Source organism: Gymnogyps californianus, unplaced genomic scaffold, assembly GCF_018139145.2.
Source record: "Gymnogyps californianus isolate 813 unplaced genomic scaffold, ASM1813914v2 HiC_scaffold_40, whole genome shotgun sequence".
Lineage (NCBI taxonomy): Eukaryota > Metazoa > Chordata > Aves > Accipitriformes > Cathartidae > Gymnogyps > Gymnogyps californianus.
In genome coordinates this window covers 239355-262398 of record NW_026114290.1, presented here as the reverse complement: position 1 = coordinate 262398, position 23044 = coordinate 239355, and the positions used below count along the sequence as shown (strand labels likewise).

The following is a 23044-nucleotide window of genomic DNA, read 5'->3' as shown; positions in this document are numbered from 1 at the left end:
GTCTTCAACCGCTTCTGGGGAGGCTCCTACGGCAAGGGGAGTCTTTCCGCGCCAAGAACCACTACGTCTAGGGAGGAGCTGGTGGCGATGGGGCCCCGCGGCGCACCCGCCGGCGGTGAGAAGTGGCCGGCGTCGGTCTCCTTCCCACCGCCGCTGCCACACCTGGAGAAGACCGAGTGCTGATGGGCTCCTTCCCCCCGGCGCACCCCCGTCTGAAGAGGGTCCGGTGGCCTTGGGGACCCCCCCGGTGCGGGCAGCAGTGGCAGCGGGGCCCGGCTGGGCCTGGGGGTTTGCGGGGGTGCCGGAAGCCGGCGGTGCCGCGCCTGCGCCCCAGGGTGCCGCAGAGGCCAATGGGAACGTCGACGCGGCACCCGGATGCCGGGGTCCTTCTCGCCCTGGCGCCTGTGGCCGGGGAGGAGCTGCCGGCCCTGGGGGGCCCCCTGCGGTCACAGCCTGCGGTGGTGGTGGTGGTGGGAACAGGGGGCCGTGGGGGGACCCAGGCATCCGGGACCCATGGTAGAACCCAAGTGTCTGGGGCCTGCACCCACGCCAAGGGTCCCATGAGGGACCCTGGGATCCGGGCATGGTGACCCAATGGGTCCCATGAGGGACCCAGGCATCCGGGACCTGTTGGGGGTCTCAGGGGGGGACCCAGGGGTCCGGGTCCAGGGGGGGACCCAGGCATCTGAGTCCTACCAAGGGTCCAGGAGGGACCTAGGTGTCATGGTCCAGGAGGGGACCCAGGCATCCGGGTCCTGCCCACCCCCACCCCATGAGCCGGGAGGGTCATGGGTGTCCCCTGGTGTCCCCCCATTCCCCGTCGCGTTCCCCCCTCTGGTATCCCTCCCCCCCTGCGACGCGGTGTCGCAACTCCCCGTGGCCCCCGCCAGCCGCCTTCCCCGAAATGAGGAAGGACCCAGGCGTCCGGGCAGCCCCTCCCCCACCCACATGTGGGTGGACCCAGGCGTCCTGTGGTTCCCAGCCCCCACCCAGGTGGACCTAAGGGTCTGGGGACCCCCCCCAGTGGGTCCCCCAGACTCCCTTGGCATGGGTGAACCCAGGGGTCCGGGCAGACCCTCCTCAACCCCTACCCGGGTGGACCCAGGCGTCCGGGCGTCTCCCAGTGGCTCCCAACCCCCACCCAGGTGGACCCAGGCGTCCGGCCCCCCTCGCCCCCCCCCTCGCCCCCCCGCTTGTATATGGGTGGACCCAGGCGTCAGGGCCTCGTTGGCATGGGTGGACCCAGGCGTCTGGGTGCTGGTTACCCATTAACCAGTGGCGCCACCATAAAGGGACCCCCCCCCGGACCCCTTGTCCCCGTCCCCCCCTACAGCCATGGGGGCTCCGGTGCTGCCCCTCTTCCTCGGCCTCCTGCTGCTGCATGCGGCCCCCACCCATGCCCAAATGTGAGTCACTGGGACCCCCCACCCATGGGACCCCCCCCCCCCCTTCCCCCAGGATCCCCTATGAGACCCCACCCACCCATCGGACTCCCTTTTCTGAGACCCCCCACACCTTGGGATTCACCCTGGGATCCCCCATGCACCCATGGGACCCTCTCTCCCACCCATTGGACCCCCTCTCCTGGGACCCCCCACCCATGGGACCCCCTCGGGATCCCCCATGTGCCCATAAGACCCCCCCAACCCATTGGACCCCCTCTTCTGGGACACCCTCCCACCCCACCCATGGGATCCCCTCACCCATGGGATCCCCACCCATAGGACCCCTCTGGCTGGGACCCCAATGACTGGGACCCCCTCCCCAACCAAGACCCCCTGCCCCAGATGGAACTCACATGGTAGACCCCCCCCCTCCATGGTCAGGACCCCCCGCCCTAGATTGAACCCCCCCGTGGCCAGGACCTCCCACCCCAAAGGAGACCCCCATATCCAGGACCCCCAGAACCAAGACCCCTCTATCTGGGACCCCCACTCCAAGTGGGACCCCCTGCCAGGGACCCCCAACCTACCCGGAACCCCCTGACCAGGTCCCCCACCCCAGATGGGAGCCCCCTTTCCAGGACCCCCCCCAGGGTGGGTGCTGGAGGGCAATGGGGGGGATATTGGGGTGCAGTGGGGGATTTGGGGTTGCTTCAGGCCCATGGGGCAGATCGGGGGGGTCCCTGGGGTGACGTGGGGTCCCCAGGGTGCTGGGTGCTATGGGGGACAGATCAGGGGGTCCCTAGGGTGCTGTGGGGACAGATTGAGGGGGGGAGTTCTGGGTGCTGTGTGGTCCCTAGGGCACTGTGGGGTGCTCTGTGACAGTTCCCCATGATGGCCGATGTCCCCAGGGTGACGATGGTGACACCAGCCGTGCTGCGGCTGGGGACGGAGGAGCGGGTGGTGCTGGAGGCGCCGGGGTTGACTGCCCCCACCGAGGCCACCCTCCTGGTGCAGGACTTTCCCCTCAAGCGCCACGTGCTCTACCAGGTCCGTACGCAACTGAGCCCCGCCGAGGGCATGTTGGCCACCACCACCATCAAGGTATGTCACCACCCCCGTGTCACCTCCCTGCCGGTCACTGCCCCCTCCTGCCCCGGGAAGGGTGGCCCATGAAGCTCAACCTTATACGAGATGGTGGAGAACCTCCACCGGGCTGGTGGGACCTAGGGGGGGATGGTCACCACAGGGTCTTTGGGGATGGTCACCACGGCGTCTTTGGGGATGGTCACCATGGGGTCCTTGGGGACAGTGACCCTGGGGTCCTTGGAGATGGTCACCCTATGACTAGAGGATGGTCACCTGTGGGTCCTTAGGGGTGGTCACCTCTGGATCTTTGGGGACAGTCACCCTAGGGTCCTTGGAGATGGTCACTCTATGATTAGAGGATGGACACCCCTGGGTCTTTGATGATGGTTACCCTGGAGTCCTTGGGGACCGTCACCTGGCATCCTCAGCCCCGTTCTCTGGGCATGGGTGCCGTCTGGTGTCCCTTGCCCGGTCCCTGTGGTGCAGGTGCCACCTGGTGTCCTCTGTCACTGCAGGTGACGGCCAAGGCACTGCCACAGGCAACGGGGAAGCAGTTTGTCTCGGTGACGGCGCGGGTGGCCCAGGTGACCCTGGAGAAGGTCCTGCTGGTGTCACTCCAGAGTGGCCACATCTTCCTGCAGACCGACAAGCCCATCTACACCCCTGGCTCTACTGGTGTGTTCTTGGGGTGCTGGGTCTCACCATGGCATGTTGGGGTGCTGGTGGTACCTTGGGCTGTTGGATCACCTCCATGGCACCTTGGGGTCTTGGTGGCATCTTGGGGTGTTGGGTTCCCTCCACAGCACCTTGGGGTGCTGGTGTGACCATGGCATGCCGGGGTCCAGCACCCATTTGGGGACATCCCCTTGGCATCTCCACTGGGACCCAGCACCCATTTTGGGTCCAGCACCCATTTCGGGGTCCAGCACCCATTTCTGGATGTCCCCGCACCATGCCTGCTCACCTTGTCCCCCGTGTCCCCTCCCAGTGCTCTGCCGCTTCTTCGCTCTGGACTACCTCATGCAGCCAGCACCCAAGACGGTGATCGTGGAGATCAAGGTGGGTGCCTGCTGGGGACACAGGGACATGGGGACAGAGCCACCCATGCCACCATCCCCAACCACTCCATGTCCCTTCAGACACCTGATGATGTCATCATCAAGCAAGTGCCCGTGTCCTCGCCAATGAAGACCGGCATCTTCTCCCTCAACCACAACCTGCCTGAGGTCGTCAGGTGGGTGCCACCTCCCAGGGTGGCCCGGGGACATCTGTGGCCCCGGGCTTGTCCCCTCACCCTGTCCCCTTGCCTTTTCCAGCCTGGGGGCATGGACGATACTGGCCAAATTCGAAGACTCACCAGAACAGGTCTTCAGCACCCAATTCGAAGTCAAGGAGTACGGTAAGGTGGGGTGGGGGTCCCCAGACACCTGGGTCCCTTGTGCCTGTCCTGGATGCCTGGGTCCATTGGGTGTCCGCCCCACAGTGCTGCCAAGCTTTGAGGTGGTCCTGGAGCCAGAGGAGAAGTTCCTCTACATCGACCAGAAGGAGGATTTCCGAGTGTCCATCACGGCCAGGTGGGATGGGGACCCCAAAACTGTTCATTTTGGGGGTCAGACCCCCATGGGCGATGGTGTGGGGTGACATTCCTGCTCTGCTCCTGCGCAAAGTGCCCGGGGATGAGGGGGTGGCATGGATGCGAGGTGACAGGTTTGAGGGTGATGGGGATGTGGGGAAATGGGATGATGGGGACAGGGGGTGAGGAGGACAGAGGGTGATGGTGGTGGAGGTGGCAGGGGGTGAGGAGGACAGAGGGTGATGGTGGTGGAGGTGGCAGGGGGTGAGGAGGACAGAGGGTGATGGTGGTGGAGGTGGCAGGGGGTGAGGAGGACAGAGGGTGATGGTGGTGGAGGTGGCAGGGGGTGATGGGATGACAGGGGGACATGGGCATGTGGAGGGAGAGGGACAGGGTGATGAGGACATGGGGCAATGGGGTGACAGGGTTGCATGACAAGAGGATGTGGGGACATGGGGTGACAGTGGTGTGGATGTGATGGGGACATGGGGACAGGGGTTGACGGTGACAGTGGTGGCTTGTCCACAGGTACCTGTACGGGAAGCGCCTGCAGGGGACAGCCTTCGTCCTCTTCGGTGTTATGGTGGACGACGAGAAGAAGAGCATCCCCCAGTCCCTGCGGCGCGTCAAGGTGACCCTGTCCTTGTCCCTGTCCCCATCCCTTGTCCCTATTCCAGTCGCCTGTTGAGCTCTGGCCCTTGCTGAGCCCTGTCATCCCCATCCTCATCCCCGTCCCCATCCCTGTCTCATAGTGAGCTCTGCCATCCCCTGTCCCCATCCCGGTCCCCACGGCTGTCCCCTGTCCCACTAACTCCATGCCGCAGGTGACCGACGGGGATGGGGAAGCCGTGCTGTCCATGGCCATGCTGCGGCAGCGATTCGCCAACCCCCAGGAGCTGGTGGGACATTCACTCTACGTCTCCGTCACCGTACTCACCGAGTCAGGTGTGCGGGGGGATCACAGGGGACACAGGGGACTTGGGGGGATAGGGACAGCAGGGATGCGTGAGGCCACGGGCTGTGTGTCTCTGTCACAGTCTTCAACAAGTTGGGTAGGTGGGGGGACACTTGGGGACATGTGGGGACATAGGAGGATGGGGACAGCAGTGACACGTGGGGCTGGGGACATGTGGCGTTGGGGACAGCAAACGATGGGGAGACATGGGGTTGGGGACAGCAAGGATGAGGACAGGTGGGGTTGGGGACAGCGAGGATGGGGACATCTGGGACCACCCAAGGTCAGACGGGGCTGTCCCTGGGAGGGACTGGGAGCCCTGTCCTGGCGCCGGGTGACATGGCCATTCTCGTGACCACTGCAGGCAGTGACATGGTGGAGGCACAGCGCACTGGCATCCGCATCGTGACGTCCCCGTACACCATCCACTTCACCCGCACCCCCAAGTACTTCAAGCCGGGGATGCCCTTCGATCTGACGGTAATGGCATCTGGGGACAGGGATGGGGACAGCGTTGGCGTTGGCCCAGGACTCCCATGGTACCAGGGTCCCCAGCATCGGGACGGGGACGGGACAAGCCTGGGGGTTTGTGGGTGGAGGAGACTTGGGGACCAAGGTCTATCCCCATGTCATATCACTGTGTCACCTGGAGAGGGCCTGGGGACCGTGGTCTGTCCCTGTGTCACCTAGATGGCACCAGGTGACGTGTCCCTCTTGCCATGTCCCCATGTAATGTCCTCATGTCACACTGCATCCCCTACAGGTCTACGTCACTAACCCAGATGATTCCCCGGCTCCGCGTGTCACCGTCAAGGCTGATGGCTTCCAGGGTCTCGTCTCCACCCAGCGTGATGGCACAGCCAAGCTGGTCCTCAACATGCCGGCCAACAAGGAGGCCGTCCCCATCACTGTGAGTGGGGATAGGTACCAGGGTGACCAAGGTGGCTGGGGACAGGGGTGGTTGAAGTGATCTGGGGGTTGGGGTGGCTGAGATGTCCAGGGTGACCAATGACCACGGCCAGCAAGGTCACCATTGACCAAGGGCCAGGACAGCAGGCCCAGGGGACCAGGATGGCCTAGACATCCATGGTGGCCAAGGGTCAGGGCCACCCCAGTCACCATTGACCAAGGACCAGGATGGTCAAGGTCAGGGCCATCTCAGCATGGCTGAGATGACTGTGGTGATCAAGATGTCCAGAGTGGCCAAGGACCGGGGCTATCCTGGTCACCATCGACCAAGGAGCAGGATGGCTGGTGTCACAGAGACCATGGCGGCCAGCACAATTGGGTTGACCAAGACATCTAGGGTGATCAAGGACCAGGACGGCCAGTGTCAGGGAGACTGGCTGAGATGTCCATAGTGGCGATGTTGTCCATGGTGGCCTGCAGCCAGAGTCAGCACGGTTCACCAGTGACCAAGAACTGGGATAGTCAAGGTCAGGGGGATGGAAGCGGACTGAGATGTTCAGGGTAGCCAAGGGCCAGGAGGGCCAATGTCAGGGGGACCAAGGTGGTTGTGTTGACTAGAGTGGCCAAGACATCCAGGGTAGCAGAGATGATCAGGTTGACCAAGGAGATGATCACCATTGATCAACGACCAGGGCAGCAGGGGTCAGGGAGACCAGGACAGCCAAGACCTCTATGGTGGCCAAGACCTCCATGCTGACCCCTGCCCAAGTCCACGCCTCTCCTTGTTGACCAAGTGCCACTGTGTCCCCTGTGTTGCAGGTGCGGACGGACCAGCCGGGGCTGCCTGCCGACCGTCAGGCCTCACGGCAGATGACTGCCCAAGCTTACCGCAGCCAGGGTGGTTCCGGCAACTTCCTCCACCTGGCCGTGGGGGCCACCGAGACACAGCCTGGTGACAACCTTGCCGTGAACTTCCACCTCAAGAGCAACAGCAACGCCGTCCGTGACTCCGTCCCGTACTTCACCTACCTGGTGAGCGCGCTTGGCCTCTGCCAACCAACTGCCCCCCATCTTGAGGACCTAGGTGTCCAGGTGCCCACCAACCCTGCCTTTCCTTGCGTGCCGCAGATCATGAGCAAGGGACGCATTGTCCGCGTGGGGCGACAGCAGCACGAGGCCGGCCAGAGCCTGGTCACCATGTCGCTGCCAGTGACGGCCGAGCTCATCCCCTCCTTCCGCATCGTGGCCTACTACTACGTGATGCCCGGCGAGATTGTCGCTGACTCCATCTGGGTTGATGTCAAGGACACTTGCATGGGAACCGTGAGTGTGTCCCCACTGTCACAGGGGTCGGGGGGAGGGGGGGGCCTGGGGGCATTGGCTGGGCCTTGGAGGTGGCTTCAGTGACCCTTGAGGTGGCCCTTGAGGGGCTTGGGGGGGTCCTTGGAAGGGCTTGGGTGGTCCTTAAGGGGCTTGGGTGACCCATGATGGGGATTGGGTGTCAGGTGGTTTGGATAGTCCATGAGGGTCTTGGGCATCTCATGGGGGGCCTTGGGTGGCCTGGGTGGCCTATAGATGGTCCACATGTTCCATGGTGGAGGACACAGTCATCAGCTATCCCTGGAGGACTCCAACACCCTGTGGGGTTGGTGTACCCCCATGGGGCAGCTCCTGGGAGTGTGGTGAAGGGTTTTTTTGGGCATCCCGTGGACATGACGCCCCCCACCCCATGTCCCCGGCAGCTGGTGGTGAAGGGAGCGACGGAGGCTGACAACCGGGTGCACGAACCGGGGACACCCATGCGGCTGCGCATCGAGGGTGACCACAATGCCCACGTGGGGTTGGTGGCCGTAGACAAGGGCGTCTTCGTCCTCAGCCAGAAGAACAAGCTCACCCAGTCCAAGGTGGGTGCCCAGGTCCCCGTCCCCACTGTCCCCGGGTGGCGACAGTGGCTGTCATGGCTGTCCCCTGTTGGTTGCAGGTTTGGGACACAGTGGAGAAGAGTGACATCGCCTGCACCCCGGGCAGCGGGAAGGACAACGTGGGTGTCTTTGCTGACGCTGGCCTCAGCCTGGTCACCAGCGTGAAGATCAGCACGCAGCAGCGAGCGGGTAGGGGACATGCTGGGGACTGGGACAACCTGGGGTGACACCGTGGGGCTGGGGTTGTGACACTTCAAGGATGGGGGAGTGTGACACCTCAGGGATGGGGGATGTGTCCCCTGAGCTTTAGGATGTGACAACTGATGTCAAGGGGAAGTGACACCTGGGTTTGGGGCTGTGACACTGTGGGGTCCTGACCTGTGTCCTCTCTGTCCCCAGAGGTCCAGTGTCCCCAGCCTGCGAAACGCAAGCGCCGCTCCCTGCAGCTCATTGAGTACAAAGGCACCAAGGGTAGGTGGCACTGGGAATGTCCCATGTCCCCAAGAACACTGCAATGTCCTGTGCCCCTGGGGACACCAGATTGTCCCACATCCCTGAAGATGCCAAAGTGTCCCAGGTCCCCGAGGGACACCAGAGCATCCCATGTCCCATTCAACACCAGAGCATCCATGTCCCAGTCAATACCAGTGTCCCATGTCCCTGAGGACGCCAAAGTGGCCCAGGTCCCTGAGGGACACCAGAGCATCCCATGTCCCAGTCAATACCAGTGTCCCATGTCCCTGAGGGACATCAGAGTGTCCCATATCCCTGGTGATACCACAGCATCCCATATCCCAAAGGACACCAGAGTGTCCCATGTCCCTGATGGCCCTCAGGCCAGGGGCTTTGGGACTTGGGTGCCAGTTGGGTGCTTCGGTGCTGGCAGCGGCTGAGTACACGGACAAGGCGCTGCGCAAGTGTTGTGAGGACGGCATGAAGGAAAACCCCATGGGCCACAGCTGCGAGCATCGAACCAACTACATCCAGGATGGAGAAGCCTGCATCCGGGCTTTCCTCGACTGCTGCAACTACATCAAGGGCATCCGCGACCAGAAGCAGCGCGAGTTCCACCTCGAGCTGGCTCGAAGCAAGTGCTGGGCAGTGGTGGGGTGATGGTGGGCTTGGCGGTTGGGCGAAGCTTGGGCGAAGCTTAAGCGAAGCTCGGGTGAACCTCCGGCGTTCCTTGCGCTATCCTTGGGCGATGCTTGGGTGAAGGTCGGGTGAACCTCGGGCACTGCTTGTGCTATCCTTGGGCAATACTTGGATGAATTTTGGGCAATGCTTGGGTGAAAGTTGGGTGATGCCTACATGATGCTTGGGCAAAACAAGAGTGGTGCTTGGATGATGCTGGGGTGATACTGGCTCTGGCCAGGGGCTGGGTCCTTGAGGCCATGGTTGAGAAGGATGCTGCCACCTCCAGGCGAGGCGGACGATGGCTTCCTGGCTGATGAGGACATCACCTCAAGGAGCCTCTTCCCGGAGAGCTGGCTGTGGCAGGTGGAGCCGCTGACGGAGCAGCCCAATGAGCTGGGGTGAGCCCTGTGCCCTTGTCCCACTGCCCCTCCACCCCATGGCTCAACTTGGGGATCATTGCCTCCTCCCTGTCCAGCTCTGGACACTGCCTTGTCCAGTCTGGAGACCAGCTATGTTCCCCCCCAAGTCCAGGCAAGGGGCCACCTTTGACCCCCTGGTGCTTCCTCGGGACAAGCTATGACACCTTGGTCCAGCTCAGGGGCCATCTACAACCCCTTGGTCTAGCTTGGGGACCAGCTGTGACCCCCCCTACTCCAGCTTGGTGGCTGGTTACACCTCCCTAGCCTGGCTTGGGGCTGGTTATGACCCCCTTGGTCATTCCCATCCTCTCCAGAATCTCCACGAAGACTCTGCCTGTGTACCTGAAGGATTCCATCACCACGTGGGAGGTCCTGGCCGTCAGCCTCTCACAGACCAAGGGTACGTAATGGAGTAGGAAGGTGTCCCTGGGGATCAAAGGAATCCCCCAAACCTTGGGGGTGGTCCCTGGGACTTGAAGGGTCCCCTAAAGCCTGGTGGGTTTCCTTGGGGTTTGAGGGATGTCCAAAATCTTAGAGGGGTGCATACCACTGGAGAGGTGCCCCAAACTTTGGGGAGATCCCACAAAGCTTAGTGGCAGTCCTTGGGACTTGAGGGATCCCCTAAGCCTTGGGAGGACTCCATGGGACTTGAGGTATCCCTTAAACCTTGGGAAGACTCCTTGGGACTTGAGGGATCCCCTAAGCCTTGGGAAGACTCCATGGGACTTGAGGTATCCCTTAAACCTTGGGAAGACTCCTTGGGACTTGAGGGATCCCCTAAGCCTTGGGAGGACTCCATGGGACTTGAGGTATCCCTTAAACCTTGGGAAGACTCCTTGGGACTTGAGGGATCCCCTAAGCCTTGGGAAGACTCCATGGGACTTGAGGGATCTCTGAAAGCCTTGGGGATGTCCCTGGGACATGAGGGGCCCAGCAAGCCCATAAGCCTGAACTCCACGTCCCTGGGGGCCACCCCGCAGGGCTGTGTGTGGCTGACCCCTACGAGATCACGGTGATGAAGGAGTTCTTCATCGACCTGCGCCTGCCCTACTCTGTGGTGAGGAACGAGCAGGTGGAGATCCGTGCCATCCTCTACAACTACTGGACGCATGAAATCACGGTTGGTAGGGGACCCACGCCCGGGTTTCTGGGGGGTCTGTGGCCACCTGAACCCCACGGCCAACATCTCTGTGCCCTGCAGGTGCGCGTGGAGCTGATGTACAACCCAGCCCTGTGCAGCGCTTCCACCTCCAAGATGCGCTACCAGCAAATCATCCGCCTGAAACCCCAGTCATCGTGGGCTGTGCCCTTCGTCATCGTGCCCTTGCAGCTGGGGCTGCATGACGTCGAGGTGAAGGCAGCCGTGCGGGGCAAGTTCGTGGCTGACGGTGTCAAGAAGAAGCTCAAAGTTGTGGTGAGTGGCCATTGCTGCTCATGGTGTCTCCACCACATGGTGCCACCTCCATCCCTGAGATGTCCCCAGCATGGTATCCCTGTGACATCCCTGTCTCCACTTTCATCCTGGTCTTGGTACCCAGGGAGGAAGGATCCTCCCCCCAGGATGCTCAAGTGTGGTCTCCTGGGGCTCTCCCAGTTTGTCCCATGACCTGGGGGTGCTGGTTTATAACCTGGACACCTTTCCTGGACAACCCAGAGAGGTTGGGAAAGGGGGGACCCAAAACCAGCCCACCCTTTAGCATTGGACTCTCACCTCTGCAGCCCGAAGGGATGAAGTTGGAGAAGACGGTGAAGATAGTTGAGCTGGACCCGAAGACGAAGGGAATCAGTGAGTGGCCCTGGCTGATCTTGGGGATGTCTCAGCCCCACGGGGATGTCCCACTGAGGGAAGGATCTGGGGCATCTCAGGGGACAAGGGAAGTCCCACTGTGGGTCTGGAACATCTTGGGGGATGAAGGATGTACCACCAAGGGTAGGACAGGGGCATCTTGGGGGACAAGGGACATCCTACTATGGAGCTGGGGCATCTCAAGGGAGAAGGGACATCCTGGTATGGCTCTGGAACATCTTGAGGGACAAGGGACATCCTGCTGCAGATGTGGGGCAGGGCTGGGTCACCTCAGGGTCGGGGCGGGGGAGCGGGCATGAAGGATTTGGGTCACCCATCTCCATCCTGGCCTCCCTGCCCCACAGATGGTGTACAGGAAGAGAAGGTGAGGGCGGCAAACCTCTCTGACATTGTCCCCAACACTGAGTCGGAGACCAAAGTCAGCATCCAAGGTGAGAGCAGGGGAGGGGACACACGTGGGGACGAGCTGGGAGCGGGTGGGACACTCCTGCCTTGACGTCTCCCCTTTTGGTCCAGGCAACCCTGTGTCCATCATGGTGGAGAAAGCCATCGACGGAGACAAGCTGAAGCACCTCATCGTGACGCCAGCGGGCTGCGGGGAGCAGAACATGATCGGGTTGTCGCCCACCGTCATTGCCACCCACTACCTGGACAGCACGTTGCAGTGGGAAAGCATCGGTGTTGAACGCCGCACTGAGGCCATCACCTTGATTAAAAAGGGTAGGAGCATCCCCCAAAGGGTGGGAGCATCCCTTGGTTTCCTCTCTTGGGCTTGCAAAATGTCGCCATCATCCAAGGCGCTGAAGAAACCTGCACCTTTGAAGAAGACATGGGTTGGGTGCTACCAGTTTGGGGATTTCTAGAGCTACTGGTTTGCACTGGAATGTGCTCCAGAGTGGGTTGGTAGCCTGAAGCTACCTTCGCTTGGCTGGGTGCTCCTTGTGTTGGCCAACAGCTGTGGAGGGCATTGGTGGCCTGAAGCCACCCCCGGGTGCTCCTTGTGTTGGCCAACCACCATCTTCTCACCAGGTTACACCCAACAACTTGCTTTCCGGAAACCTGACAGCTCCTATGCCGCCTTCAAGGACCGCCCATCAAGCACCTGGTGAGGGTCATGTTGCTACCACCACGTGGGTCCGGGTGACAGGGTTGGACATGACGCTAAGGTCCTCCTGTCCCCAGGTTGACAGCCTATGTGGCCAAAGTCTTCGCCATGGCCATCAAGCTGGTAGACATTGAGCCCGAGGTGGTTTGTGGTGCTGTGAAATGGCTCATCCTGGAGAAGCAGAAGCCAGACGGGATTTTCCAAGAAGATGCTCCTGTCATCCATAAGGAGATGGTGGTATGGGGGGATACAAACCCTGTCCCTGCTGGTGGCCAAAGCCCTGTTGGCTCGAGGATGGGCTTTTGGAATGAGCTGTGGGGAAAGGACTCTGTTGGGTGACGGGGACGAGTGTCGGGTGGACAGAGCTTGCTGTCAAAACCACGATCCTGAGGTTTTTTTTCCCTCCATTTTGTCACGCAGGGAGGCTACCAGGGTGCCGAGCCCGAGGTGTCGCTGACGGCCTTTGTCCTCATCGCGCTGCAGGAGGCCCGGGAGGTCTGCAAGGACCACGTCAACGTGAGTGGCCTAGTCCTCAACCCCACGTAGGGAGAGGGGGGACAACTGACACCTGTCACATAGGAGGACAGTGCTTCAAGACGAGGTGCCCAACCCTTAGAGCAGCCACCTGAGAATCCAAACTTACCATCCTTTCTGCCCAGAGCTTGGAGGGAAGCATCACCAAAGCTGCCGACTACCTCGCCCGGAGGTACCAGTCGCTGACCCGACCCTACACGGTGGCCCTGACCTCCTATGCCTTGGCCCTGACAGGGAAACTCAAAAGCGAGAAAGTTCTCATGAAGTTTTCCAAAGGTGACATCTCGCCGGGGGGGGGGACGGGGGGACGGGGACAAAACTGGGGTGGGGGGGAGAGGTAATTATGGGTTACCTGGTGGGGGAGAAATCATCCCTAGAGAGTGCTGAGGGACTGATGTCACCCCAGGGAGCAAATCTTGGGAGGAACGCAACGCCCGTACCTACAACATCGAGGGGACGTCCTACGCGTTGCTGGCCTTGCTGCAAATGGAGAAGTCGGAGATGACTGGGTCGGTGGCCCGCTGGCTTGCCCAGCAGAACTACTTCGGTGGTGGCTATGGATCCACTCAGGTGGGCTACGGACCCCCCTGGCACCCATGGGTGCTGTCCTGGCGCAGGCTGCCATGGGGAAGGGGGACAGGAAGATAGGGGTTGAGGGCTTTGTTGGAGGTTGAGGGGTCACCTTGTGGCCCTGGGGACTCCAGGGACATGGCGTGTCTCTTAGGGGACACCTCTGGTCCTATGGGACCCCAAAGGCATTGGGGGACCCCTCAGGGCTTGGGGGTCACCTCAGGGCCCTTGGGACCCCCAGGGACATGGCATGTCCTTGGGGAACACCCCTGGTCCCACAGGATCTCAAGGGCTTTGGAAAACCCAAAAGGCCTGTCCCTGGGGGACACCCTAGTCCCTGGGGACACCTCCAGACCCTGGGGACCCTCAGGGACACGTCCTGTCCCTGGGGGACACCTCTGCTCCGTAACATCCCCAAGGGTATGTTCCAGGTGATATCAGGTGGCCCCAGGACTCGGGGTCACCGTGGGCTCAGGGCCACCCGAGGGGCTTTGGGGATGCTCCAGACGGTGTCCCCAAGCCCTGGTGACAGAGGTGTCCCTGCAGGCCACCGTCCTGGTATTCCAAGCATTGGCCCACTACGAGGTGTCATCTCCGCGGCAGCTCGAGCTCAACCTCGACGTGTCGGTGCTGCTGCCGCGCCGTGCCAGTAGCATCACCTACCGCATCGAGAACCGCAACGCCCTGGTGGCACGCTCCGCCGAGGTACCGGCACCCTTGTCACCGTTGTCACTGTCACCATCAGGACCATGGGGATGCAGCACTGCTCGCCCTGCTGCTGCTGACCATGGGATGTCCCTGTCCCCTTTGTCTCTTCATGTCCCAGGACAATCTTGTCCCCTTGCTATGGCCTCGGATGTCCCTGTCCCTTCCATATCGTGTCCCCTCTGTGTCCTTCCAAGGCTTGGGATGTCCCTGCCATGTCCCTCCATGTCCCAGGCTGATCTTGTCCCCTCCTTTGCTGTGACCTGGAATGTCCCTGTCCCCTTCATGTCCCTCCATGTCCTCTGACTTCCTTGTCCCCTCCCTGTCCTTCAATGTCCCTGTCCCCTTTGTGTCTTGCAATGCTGTTGTCCCCTCCACCTCCTGGGATGTCCCTGTCCCTTCTACACCCCCTCCATGTTCCCACATGCCTCCATGGCCCAGGTTGCCCCATCCCTTCCATGCCCCATTCCCAGGGGACGTCCCTGTCCCCTCCCCAACGTCCCCTCTCCCCGCAGACCAAGTTCAACGAGGACTTCACGGTGAAAGCTGAGGGCACGGGCAAGGGGACGATGACAGTGGTGACCGTCTACAATGCCAAGGTCCCTGACAAGGACAACAAGTGTGACAATTTCGACCTGCAGGTGCAGGTGGAGGACGTGAAGACAGGTGAGTCCCCCACGTGTCCCCCCCATGTCCTCACTATGTCCCCCTGTGTCCCTCCCCAAGTCCTCTATGTGTACCCTCCATGGCACCCCGTGTCGCCTTCGATGTCCCCCATGTCCCCTCATTGTCCCCATGTCCCCCCCCAGGCAAGGAACAGGACGGCATCATCCGCTCCATCAAGATCACCATCTGCACCAGGTAGGACAGGCTGGGGACGTCGGGGACGTTGGGGACATCAGGGACATTGGAGATAGGGAGGGGAATGGGGATACTGGGGAGAGGGACATCAGGGAAAAGGATGGGGACGTTGGGGACAAACAGGACTCAGCCCCACCTTGTCCCATAGGGGTCCTTGGGAACAGGGACATCAGGGGTGGGGATGCTGGGGACAATAGGGCAGTTGGGGACAGGTGGGTGGCCTCAGCCCTCTCCCAACAGGTACCTGGGCGACATGGATGCCACCATGTCCATCCTTGATGTCTCCATGCCCACGGGCTTCTTGCCTGACCTCCAGGACCTGAAGAGGGTGAGTGCGGGGACATGGGGACACACGAGGGGACCCGGGGGAGACACAGGACCTTGCATCTTTGTGCCATCGTGTCCCACCGTGTCCCCATATCTCCCTAACCGCCACGTGTGTCCCCCATGTCCCTGTGTCTCCACATCCCCATGCGTCCCTATGTGTCACGTGTCCCATATTCCCCTGTGCCACTGCATCCCTGTGTCCCTGCCTTTCCCTCCATGGCCATGTGTCCCCGTGTCCCCTGGTGTCACTGTCCCTGCATCCCCGTCTCCCCCTGTGTCCCCACATCTCTGCAAGCCCCCTGTATCCTGCCATGGCCACGTGTCCCTGCGTGTCCCATGTGGCCAGCATCACCGTGTCCCTATGTGCCCCTGTGCCCACGCATCCCTGTATCCTGATGCGGTTGCGTGTCCCCACGTGTCCCTGCGTGTCCTGCATGCCCGGTGTCACCGTGTCCCTGTTCCCAGCTCACAGAGGGGGTGGACAGGTACATCTCCAAGTTTGAGATCGACCAAGCACAGTCGGACCGCAGCAATCTCGTCATCTACCTCGACAAGGTGGGGGACACAGGGGACATGGGGGGCATGAGGGACACGGGGATGGGGATAAGATGGGCAGGGACAAGATGGGGCAGGGATGGGGACAGGGACAAGGATGGGCATAAGATGGAGTTGGGGACATGGGGCAGGGACAAGATGGGGCAGGGATGGGGACAGGGACAAGGATGGGCGTAAGATGGAGTTGGGGCAGGGGGGGAAGATGGGGCAGGATGGGACAGGGACAAGGATGGGTGTAAGATGGAGTTGGGGACATGGGCAGGGAAGGATGGGACAGGATGGGGACAGGGACAGGATGGGCATAAGATGGAGTGGGGATGGGGCAGGGACAAGATGGGGCAGGGATGGGGACAGGGACAAGGATGGGCGTAAGATGGAGTTGGGGACATGGGGCAGGGACGATGGGGCGGGGGGCGGGACAAGGATGGGCGTAAGATGGAGTGGGGACATGGGCAGGGACAGGATGGGGACAGGGATGAGGATGAAGCTGGGGCCACGGGTGGGGACAGGACGGGGACGGGGATGGGATGGGGACGCAGGTGGGGTTGGGGACATGGATGGGGACTGGAACAGGGACAGAGATGGGAGTGAAGTTGAGGACATGGATGGGGACGGAGGTGGGGACAAGGACAGGGATGGGTCCAGGTCATGGATGGGGACAGCATGGGGGCTTGGCTGGGGCCAGGGCAAGGCCGGGGCTCGGGGCGCTGAGTCCCAGCCTGACTGACTGCCATCCCCGTGTCCCTGTGACCCCTGTCCCTGTGTCCCCGTGTCCCCAGATCTCGCACAAGGCCGAGGAGTGTTTCTCCTTCAAGGCCCACCAGCAATTCCAGGTGGGCTTGATCCAGCCCGCGGCCGTCACCGTCTACAGCTACTACAAGATCGGTGCGCCCCATGTCCCCTTGTGTTACCCTCGGGTCCCCTCTGTCCCCGCACCTCCTCTGTGCCCCCTGCTTCCGCAAAGTCCCCTCTGTGTCCTCTCTCTGCGTCCTCTCCTGTCCCTTTGTCCCACCATGTCCCTGCTGATCCTCTCCCCATGCCTGTGTCCCCATGTCCCCCCGTGTCCCCATGTCCCCTTGCATCCCCTGCTGACCCTCTCCCTCCCCATGTCACCGCTCTGTCCCCATGTCTCCCACTTGTCCTTTCCCCTTGTGTGTCCCCCCACGTCGTGTCCCCTCATGTCCTCGTGTCCCTGCAGATGACCGCTGCACCCGTTTCTACCATCCGGACAAGGACGGTGGGCAACTGAGCAAGATCTGCTACGGGGACGTGTGCCGCTGCGCCGAAGGTGACATGGGGACACAGGGACATGGGGACAGACTGGGTCAACACCCCTACCGTGATGGGACATGTCATGGCCATGGTGGGACGCATCATTGCCGTGATGGGACCTGTCATGGCTGTGATGGGACACATCATTGACGAGATGGGGTGTGTCATGACTGTGATGGAGTCACGTCCCTGTTATGGTGGGACATGTCCCTGTCACGATGGGACGTGTCACTACCACAATAGACCTTGTCATGGCCGTGTCCCCCTGTCCTCGCAGAAAACTGCTTCGTGCAGCACAAGCAAGACAGCCCGATCACCGTCAACCAACGCATTAAGCATGCCTGCGAGCCGGGAGTTGACTACGGTGGGACATGGGGGACATGGGGGACATGGGGGACATGGGGGGCATGGGGTCGTGGAAGGATAAGGGGGGTCATGGGGGAGTTGGGGCACATAGAGGGGACATAAAGGATGTGGATGGGGACGTGAAGGGCCATAGAAGAACACGAGGGGCACGGAGAGACAGGAGGGGACGATGGGACATGGAGGGACAAGGACAGGCGGGGATGTAGAGGGACATGGGGAGGAAAGAGGGGGGACAGAGGGCCCCCCACATGCTGAGGGGCCACCCTGGAGTGGGGGGTGCTGTCTATAGGGGTGGGGGTGACATGGTGACGTCCCCCTCCCCAGTGTACAAGGTGAAACTGATGGCCATGGAGCAGTCGCCGTCCCATGACAACTACATCATGACCATCCTCTCCGTCATCAAGATGGGTACGAGCACCCCAGGGGTGGGGGACAAGGCCACCCTGAGGGACATGGTGGGGGTCACCTAGGGCTGGGGACAGCCAGGGGCAGGGACACCCAGGTGGGTTGGTGTCTCTAGGGTGGCTTGGGGACCCCCAGGGTGGGTTGGCATCACCCAACAGTGCTGGGGACACCCGTTGGGAAGGGACACCCAGGTGGGTTGGTGTCACCCAAGGGTGCTGGGGACACCCATGAGGGCTGGTGTTACCCAGGTGAGGTGGAGACACCCAAGGGTGCTGGGGAAAGCTGGAGGGAACTGGTGTCACCCATGGCTGATGACACCAGCGGGGTGGTACCACCAAGGATGCCAGTGGCTCCCCGGGGATTGAGAGTCCCCATTGCGGGACATGGCAGAGTGGGTGTCCCTGTTGTGTTGGGGTGGAGGTGACATGTCACCTCTGTGTCCTCCCCTGGGACAGGCACCGACGAGGACCCAGCAGGAAGCAACCGGACCTTCGTGAGCCACAGGCAGTGCCGAGACACTCTGAAGCTCCAAATCGGCCAAGACTACCTGCTCTGGGGGCTGGCCACCGACCTGTGGGTCACCGGCAGCCGGTAGGGACATGGGGACACGTGTGGGGACACGGCTGGGGCCACATCTCTGGGGACGTGGGTAAATGGGACTTGAGGACACAGAGACACATGGACATGGTGACACTGCCACCCAAGTACACACGTGCATCCCTGCCCCAGCCCGAGATTCTCCAGCGTCTCGTGCAGGGTTGTGCACCCCATTGTCCAGCCCTGTGTCCCCCGTGTGTCCCCCCCCCGGGGTACCACCCCCTTCTGACCCATGTCCCCTCTGTCCCCTTGCTGTCTCCAGCTTCTCCTACCTCATCGGCAAGGACACGTGGCTGGAGACATGGCCCTCGGAGGAGGCATGCCAGGAGCCCGACCTGCAACCCCTCTGCCAGGACTTTGTTGAGTTCGCCGAGGCCATGACCATGTTTGGGTGTCCATCCTGAGCGAGTGCCCCCCCCCACCCCCCCCCCACCCATGGGTGCCCCCCCACCCATGGGTGCCCCCCACCCTGCTGCCCCCTGTTGCCTCCTTTTCGTTTTGGGTTAAAAAAGGCCTTTCTGAGAGCCTAGCTCTGGATCTGCATGGTGGGGGTGTCAGGGGGATGTGGGGACACTGTGGGGGACAACGGGTCATGGGGACACCACAGGGGACAACAGGGTGGTGAGGCCTTCAGAGTTGTTGTGGGGACTCCGTAGGGGACAAGAGGGTGGTGGGGACTCCATAGGGGATGATGGGGTCATGGGGACACCATAGGGGCCGTGGGGACTCCATAGGGGACAAGAGAGTGGTGGGGACTCCATAGGGGATGATGGGGTCATGGGGACACCATAGGGGCTGTGGGGACTTTGTAGGGGACAAGAGAGTGGTGGGGACTCCATAGGGGATGATGGGGCCATGGGGACACCATAGGGGCCGTGGGGACTCCATAGGGGACAGAGGGGTGGGGACTCCATAGGGGATGATGGGGTCATGGGGACACCATAGGGGCTGTGGGGACTTTGTAGGGGACAAGAGAGTGGTGGGGACTCCATAGGAGATGATGGGGTCATGGGGACACCATAGGGGCTGTGGGACTTTGTAGGGGACAAGAGAGTGGTGGGGACTCCATAGAGGATGATGGGGTCATGGGGACACCATAGGGGCCGTGGGGACTTTGTAGGGGACAAGAGAGTGGTGGGGACTCCATAGGGGATGATGGGGTCATGGGGACACCATAGGGGCCGTGGGGACTTTGTAGGGGACAGCAGGATTGTAGGGACTCCATAGGGGATGATGGGGCCATGGGGGACACCATAGGGGCCGTGGGGACTCCATAGGGGACAAGAGAGTGGTGGGGACTCCATAGGGGATGATGGGGCCATGGGGGACACCATAGGGGCTGTGGGGACTCCATAGGGGACAAGAGAGTGATGGGGACTCCATAGGGGATGACAGACCTACGGGGATCCTGTAAGGGATGATGGGATCATGGGGACTCCATAGGGGACAATGGAGTTGTGAGGACCCTATAGGGGACGTGGGGACTCCATAGGGGATGATGGTGTCACGGAGACTCTTTGCAGATGTGAGGACGCTGTGGGGGATGACAGGGTCATGGGGACGCCATAGGGGACAACAGGCCTGTAGAGACTCCATAGGTGTCAGGGGGACGCCATAGGGGACAACAGGATCATGTGGGCTCTACAGGGGACATGCGTACTCCATAGGGGACAGCAGGGTCTGGGAGGTATCATAGGGGATGTGAGGACTCCATAGGTGACGACAGGGCTGTGGGAACCCTCTAAGGGAGGATGGGGACTCCATAGGGGACAACGAGGTTGTGGGGACCCTGTAGGGGACAACAGGGTTGTGAAGACTCCATAGGGAACCACAGGATCATGGGGACCTTATAGGGACTGCTGGCGTTGTGGGGATTCCATAGGCGACCACGCGTTCTTAGGGACTCCATAGGGGACCATGGGGGCAAGAGGCTATGTGGGGCTGTACAGGGCCATCGGGGACCGTATAGGGGACCATATCGACACCTATGGGACTGTATGGGGCCGTACCGGGAGCTGGATGAGGCCCTCAGGGCTCAGTACCTGGCCCTCGGTGCACAGCGCTTGGTGCATGGCGCTGCACGGCACCCAGTACGCGGTGTCGCCTGACCCTCGGTGCATGGTGCCGGCTGGTGCTGCCCGGCGCTCGCTGCCTGCTCTTTGGTGCACGGTGCCGCACAGCTCCCGCTGCCTGAACCTCGCTGCACGGAGCTCGGTGCTGCAGGGTGCTGCTCCGTGCACGGCCCTCGGCGCACAGTGCCGCACGGTGCTCGGTGCACGATGCTGCACGCCGCTTGGTGCACGGCCCTCGGCGTACGGTGCTGCACGGCCCTCCGTGCACGTTGCTGCAACACCTCTCGGTGCACAGCCTGCGGTGCACGGTGCTGCATGCCTGTAGTGCTCGGTGCTGCATGCCTCTCGGCACACAACCCTCGGTGCACGGTGCTGCACGTGCTCGGTGCACGGTGCTGCATGCCCTCGGTGCACAACCCTCGGTGCACGGTGCTGCACACCCTCAGTGTACGGTGCTGCACGCCCTCGGTGCACAACCCTCGGTGCATGGCCCTTAGTGCACGGTGCTGCACACCACTCGGTGCAGGGTGCTGCACCGTGCACCGTGCTGCACGGCGTGCGGTGCACGGTGCAGCGTGACATTTGGCACGCGGTGCTGCACGGTGCAGGGTGCTGCACGCCACTCAGTGAAGGGTGCTGCATGCTGCTGGGTGCCTGGCCTTCGGCACCCAGTGCTTAGCACCCAGCCCAGCACCCGGTTGTGGCACGTGGGGTGCCGCAGCCGGCGGTTTCCTGCTTTCCCAGCAAGGCCTCACATGGGCGGCGCTTTCCGGTGGCTTATCTGGTGTCCGCAGCCGGAGCAGCCCTGGTGACGGCCGTGCACATGCGTGGGGCATGGACGTGGGTGCAAACGTGTGGGTGCATGCACCCATGTGGCTGCAAATACGTACGGGTGCACAGACACATGTGGGCACATGCACGAGCGTGGGTGCGTGCACAAGCGTGTAGCAGGGGAGTACAAGCACTTACACAAGTGTGTGCGTGGTGCTGGTAGCACGAGCACGTGTGTGCACGCACAAGCGTGTGCATGCGTGGTGCATGTGTGCAATGGCACAAGCATGTGCACACGCTGCAAGTGTGTTTGTGCACTAGCACAAGTGTGTGCGTGCGTGGTGCAAGCATGCAATGGCACAAGCATGTGTGCATGCTGCAAGCGTGCATTAGCACGTGTTTGTTCGCTAGTGTGTGTGTGCGTGGTGCAAGCACAAATGTGCGTGCACGTGCACAAGGGTGTGCATGCATGGTGCAAGCGTGCAATAGCACAGGTGCCTGCGCACGTGCACAAGGGTGTGCATGCATGGTGCAAGCGTGCAATAGCACAGGTGTCCGTGGATGTGCATAAGCATGAGTTTGCGTGACACAAGCGTGTGTGTGCACGTCACAGGTGTGTCCGTGCGTGCACAACCGTGTGAGTGCCCGATGCCTGCGTGCTAACAGCACCAGCGTGTGCGCCCATGCGCACACGTGTGTGCACGCACGGTGCCAGCGCGTGCGTGGCGCAGGCGTGTTGCACATGCGTGCGAACACGTGCACAAGCGTGCGCCGGCGTGCAATCGGCCGAGCACATGTCCCCCTCGGCTGCGTGGTGTCCCCAGCGTTGGCCACAAGGCATGTGGGTGGCCGGGAGCCCGTGGGTGGCGGAGGGTGTCACACACACCCCCTGTCACCCCCCCACCCCGTGTCACCCCTCGGTGTCACCCCATGTCCTGCCGCTTCCCCGCGTTGGCCTCACCCTGGGGCCACGTGACGGCTGGGAGTGTCCCCAAGCTGTCCCCAGCTTTCCCCAAGCTGTCCCCCAGGCTGTCCTCAACTTGTCCCTCCGGAGCATCCCAAAGCTGTCCCCAAGCTGTCCCCAGCATCCCAGGGCTACCGTGGGGACACGGGGACAGTGGTGTCCCTGACATCCCCAGCTGCGGTGGCCCTGGGGATGGGGACACACCCCCCCACCGGTAGCCCTGGGGACACTGGTGACTCTGGGGACATTCCCAGTCCCGGTGACACTCGTCGGGTCACCGATGTCCCCAAAAGTGGGGCGATGCGGTGACACTTCTGTGGTCCCCATGTGTCCCCATGGGGAAAGTGCAGGGGACACCACGGGGGGGCACAGTGTTGGGGACATGGCGGGGGGGGACACACAGAGAGCCCCTGGGGGCACAAAGGGGGTGACACCATGGGGACACTGCGGTGGAGGGGACAAGCACCGTTTTGGACAGCGGTGGCACCGGGAGGGTGGGTGATGCCACGTGGCCACGTCCCCGTCCCCCCCCCTGCCATGTCCCCATGACTGGGGGAGCCACCCCGGGGTGGTGACACTGACGGGTGACGTGGGCCCCATTTCCTCCGGGGCCGTAAAGCGGGTGCAGGTCCCAAGAACGGTGGGTGACACGCTGGGTGACACGCCGGGGGTGGCCCATGGGGGACGGCGTCTTCGCCCTGGCGGGGACCCTGGCCACCGCTGCCCTCCCCCAGGGCACCCATGGGTGCT

General features: G+C 62.2%; 1 protein-coding gene across 1 annotated transcript; it reads left to right on the top strand.

Moving 5' to 3' along the window:
- The first annotated feature begins 1335 nt into the window (after positions 1-1335).
- Positions 1336-18891, top strand: C3 (complement C3). The gene is made up of 40 exons (XM_050914429.1): positions 1336-1406; positions 2294-2486; positions 2987-3146; positions 3460-3530; positions 3611-3705; positions 3788-3870; positions 3955-4045; positions 4573-4675; positions 4869-4989; positions 5364-5479; positions 5763-5909; positions 6728-6940; positions 7037-7231; positions 7651-7812; positions 7890-8019; positions 8230-8301; positions 8717-8917; positions 9251-9362; positions 9698-9783; positions 10364-10503; positions 10585-10797; positions 11103-11169; positions 11535-11621; positions 11707-11910; positions 12220-12295; positions 12373-12532; positions 12716-12811; positions 12955-13105; positions 13236-13399; positions 13946-14104; positions 14620-14770; positions 14914-14965; positions 15206-15293; positions 15758-15847; positions 16627-16732; positions 17046-17135; positions 17397-17483; positions 17810-17893; positions 18346-18481; positions 18750-18891. Exons 1-40 carry the CDS (start codon positions 1336-1338, stop codon positions 18889-18891), a joined length of 4965 nt encoding a protein of 1654 aa, XP_050770386.1.
- The last annotated feature ends 4153 nt before the right edge of the window (positions 18892-23044 follow it).